The sequence below is a fragment of the Macaca mulatta genome, chromosome 7 (assembly GCF_049350105.2).
Source record: "Macaca mulatta isolate MMU2019108-1 chromosome 7, T2T-MMU8v2.0, whole genome shotgun sequence".
NCBI lineage: Eukaryota > Metazoa > Chordata > Mammalia > Primates > Cercopithecidae > Macaca > Macaca mulatta.
The window spans coordinates 39,497,811-39,501,778 of record NC_133412.1 but is presented as its reverse complement, the minus strand read 5'-3'; the positions used below and the strand labels follow the sequence as shown (position 1 = coordinate 39,501,778).

Here is a 3,968-nt window from a genome sequence, read left to right as displayed (position 1 = left end):
ATTTTATTTTTCATATATTCCTAATAGACTCTTGAAATCCCCCTCTGGTTGAGCTGCCTCAGTCCTTACCCACTGAAAACCCACAAGTCTATTAGAGGAGACAAAACTGTAAACCGAAAATTCCAAAGTTGCGAACTGCAACAATGGTGGCCCCTAGAAGTAGGAAGGAAATAAGGAGGGGCTGAGGAACTGAAGCAGCGGAGTTGGGTGAAGGCACCTGAAAGGGACGATGCATGGGCTGAATTACAGAAAATAAACAGGAGTTCCTATATAACGAAAAAGCAGAGAAAGGGCATTTCAGATCACAGGAAGCATCACATGCAAAGCCAAAGAAACAGGAAATTGCTAATTCCAGCTTCTGCCATTAACTGGCTCTTTTTAACCTTTCTGGAATTTCCTCAGGGTCCTCTGGAATTTCAGTCTTCTCATCTCAGAAAATGAAGGTCGGGGTGGAAAGAAAGAATCTAGAGTTCGGGAAGATGTTTTCTAACTGGATACCTCCATGCTAGAGCATAAAGAAAAGGGGTAGCTTTAAAAATGGCACGAGCCAGAAGCCCCATGTTTTGTGACTATCAAGATGACAGGCAGAGCCTGCAGCCATTCAGAAGCTTTCTCCACTTGATCTTAGCCAAAAGACCAAGAAGCGATCAGAAATTTTCTCAAAGATTAATTTACCCACTTCACCAGTACTTAGGGCGTGGACTGAGCCAGGGTCAATGCTATCAAAAAGACCACAGTCTAGCAGAGGGAGGCAGGCAGTAAATAGGTATATGAATACTTGGAAACCACATTGGTCTGTACACTCTGAGTGCATGGGGACCGGATAACAGAAGCTCCCAGGACGTGCAGGTCACGTCCAGGTGACATGCAGGTTGAGTGACGGTTTATCTCCTAGCCAAATTAACTTCCTGTTTCCTCATCCAGCCTCACCTTCTCCCAGAAGCCGAAAACATTTTCAGCCGCCAATTTTTCCTTGGCAGGACGACAGGGTGCCCTCTCTTCACCTGCAACCTTTCCCAGGCCTTGCCTGGGGCTCCACGCACTCACTGCAAATGCGGGTCCCAGAGCTGACCACAAAGTGCCTGCTCCCGCGACAGCTTCGCGCAGACCTGAGTGCCCAGTGCAGAGCCCCCGGCGTCGTGGGAGAGGGTGGCGGGAAGGCGGGATGTGCAGCGCCTCTGGGTTGGGCCGCCGCAGCTGGGCGGGACTCAGCCTACAGTATAAAAGGGGAGCGCCACTCTCCCGGCCGCAGTACTGAAAGTGGCGCCCCAGCAGCGGGCTAGGGACCACTGGCACTGAGCTTGCAACCAGTCCCACAGACACTGAAGAAGAAAGGTCTGATTTCTATTTATTCGTTTATTTAGTACAAAAGAACGGAAGCAGGGCTGATTTGTGGGTGCAGAAAGCAAGGCTGGAACTGGTCCAGGGTCTTAAACACGTCGGGACGGTTACAGGGTCCGGGGGAGGGAATCCAGCCGCGTCAAGGGGCTCCAGCAGCCCCAGGCGCCCAAACTCAGCAGCTTCTCTCTCCCGCAGGCGCATCTCTTCCCGCCACTCCTAGCCTCAGCCTCCAAGGATGCGGCTCCTCGAGAAACTCTGCTCCTCCAACTCAGGCAGCTCCGCGCCGAAGCCCGCCTTTGCTAAAGTGCTCACGCCGAATCGCATCCCCGAATTCTGCATCCCGCCGCGGCTCCCGGCGCCCTGCGCGCTCGAGTCTCCAAGCCGGGCCGCCGCCCTGCCCCGGCGCTGCGCCGCTGAACGCGACCTGTGGCCCCGCGCGGCAGACGAGGACGCCGGCCGCACGGACTGGGACCCGCGCTCGCAGGCCGCGTTGTCGCTGCCGCACCTGCCCCGTGTGCTCACTGCCTACGGCTTCTGCGTGCTGCTCGAGAGCCCGCACACGCGTCGCAAGGAGTCGCTCCTGCTCGGGGACCCGTCCGCGCCCCGGCCTCGGACCCGCGCCTATGGCGGCGGCTGCGGCCCGGACGCCCCCCTGGAGACCCTGTGCGGCCCGCGAGCTCCGGGCCCGGCCACCCCCGCGGTCCCCGGCCGTCCCCGCCCGCCCCAGGACGCGCTCGTCCGGCGGCCCCGCGGCTGCCATCTTCTGCGCGCCCCCGACGGGCTGCTGAGCCGCGCGCTGCGGGCCAGGAGGAGTCGCCGCCTGGCCCGCGCCCGCTCCGTCTCCAGCGGGAACGAGGACGAGGAGCGCCGCGCGGGCTCCCAGTCCCCGGCCCGGGCCCCCTCCGCCAGCCCGTCTTCGTCCCGGGACCCGCTTCCTGAGCGCCTGGAGGCCGAGGGCACCCTGGCTCTGGGCCGCGCCGGCGACGCCCTGCGCCTGGCCGCCGAGTACTGTCCGGAAACCGGGCGCCTCCGTCTCCGGCTGCTCCGCGCTGAGGGCCTCGCAGGAGGCGCCCCGGGGCCTCGCGCCGTCCGCTGCCGCCTCAGCCTCGTCCTACGCCCTCCGGACACCGCGCGTCGGCAATGCAGCATTGTGGTGGGGCGCAGCCGCAAGGCCTCCTTTGACCAGGACTTCTGCTTCGACGGCCTCTCGGAGGACGAGGTGCGCCGCCTGGCTGTTCGCGTCAAGGCCTGGGACGAGGGCCGCGGCCGGGAGCGGGGCCGCCTGCTGGGCCAGGGTGAGCTGTCCCTGGGCGCCCTCCTGCTGCTCTGAGGGCCCAGCCCTCCCCAAGGCGCTCTGCCCCGGAGACTCAGGACACTGACAGCCGCGTGGTACAAAATAAATGTTATTTATTTTTCTATTTATGATATTGCTTTATTGACGTTTTAGTTTCTCTCAGTCCACATTTGTCATCGTTTATTGGTATAGAAGAAAAAGATAATGACTCCCCGTTCTGTTCACAGGACCCCCATTCCTCTTTCCAGACCAGTTTTTACATTCCAAGGAAAAATGGGTTGGTTTGGGACTGGGAGAGAAAGGAAGTACACCCATTGCGTTGTTTTTCATTCCTTCCGATTTTCTATAATTGTTTAACAGTTTTTTTTTTTTTTAATAAAGCAAGTTATTCATTCAGAGTCATGCCCAGTGTTACGATTCATATACACAGCTTTACATATTGATGCGGCATAGGTAATAGCCTAACTTGTGTGCGCGCACGTGCACACATCAGAGTGAGACATAAGGATGAATACCTTGGTGGGAAGAACAGGTTTCTTTTGGAAGTTAATTTTTCAAAAATTGCTGAGGAAAAGAAATGGGAAGTGGAGGACCTTCCAATAGATGGTTATGTAGGGAATAGGTATTCCTGGGGTCTTTCTCTTACCTAGGAAATCTTAGAAAATAAATCTTTCCTGCCTCTGTAAACAAGGTGATATTTTTTGTGGCATTCTCTCACCTAGCTGTGTGTCTAATTACACAGTAATTAGCTTGCCGTAGGATTTCCTAGATGAGTTAAGAAGTAAATTGTCAGTTTCTTGAACACTGGGTTCTACAGAGTGTTTTTAAAATCCAACTGATTTTCATTTGTTAATTCAACAAATAAACCTGAGTCCACTGGAAACTGATTACACCCAAGAGAATTTGCCCTGGGCTACAGGAATCCACCATGTAGTGGAAAGCACAATGGAGTGGGAGACAGATACAGAGTTCAATTTTTTTCTGCCACTTGTCTGGACTAGGGCAAATCAGTTAATCTCCCTGAGCCTCATTTTCTCCATCAGTGAAAAGGGAGTAATAGCTACCTCACATGGTTTTGTGAAGATATGCCTTAATATCCAAATAACCCTTGAATACATGTGAAATATGATAGCAAACCTGAAAAGACTTGCACTGTACTGTTGAACAGTGCTCAATAATGTTCCAGAGAATGAACTCCTTCAGGTCTCCTTTCTTAACAGTTGTTTCTCCCTGCTCCTGAAGTGGAGCCTGGCAAAGGTATGGCTACCTGAGACTGAAGACTTAGAAGAGCCAGGAGAGGGAAAGTAGAACCCTTTAGTATCCCCATGGTAAA

General features: G+C 54.6%; 1 protein-coding gene across 1 annotated transcript; it reads left to right on the top strand.

Annotated features, from left to right (window-relative positions):
* Positions 1-1,250: 1,250 nt before the first annotated feature.
* On the top strand, positions 1,251-3,033 carry C2CD4B (C2 calcium dependent domain containing 4B). Its single transcript, XM_077938708.1, has 2 exons — positions 1,251-1,335; positions 1,537-3,033. Exon 2 carries the CDS (start codon positions 1,577-1,579, stop codon positions 2,669-2,671), a length of 1,095 nt encoding a protein of 364 aa, XP_077794834.1. The 5' UTR covers positions 1,251-1,335; positions 1,537-1,576; the 3' UTR covers positions 2,672-3,033.
* Positions 3,034-3,968: the final 935 nt, after the last annotated feature.

What these genes read in the sequence shown, in the direction of transcription:
- C2CD4B (XM_077938708.1), top strand. Translation starts at nt 1,577, where the DNA reads ATGCGGCTCCTCGAGAAACTCTGCTCCTCCAACTCAGGCAGCTCCGCG.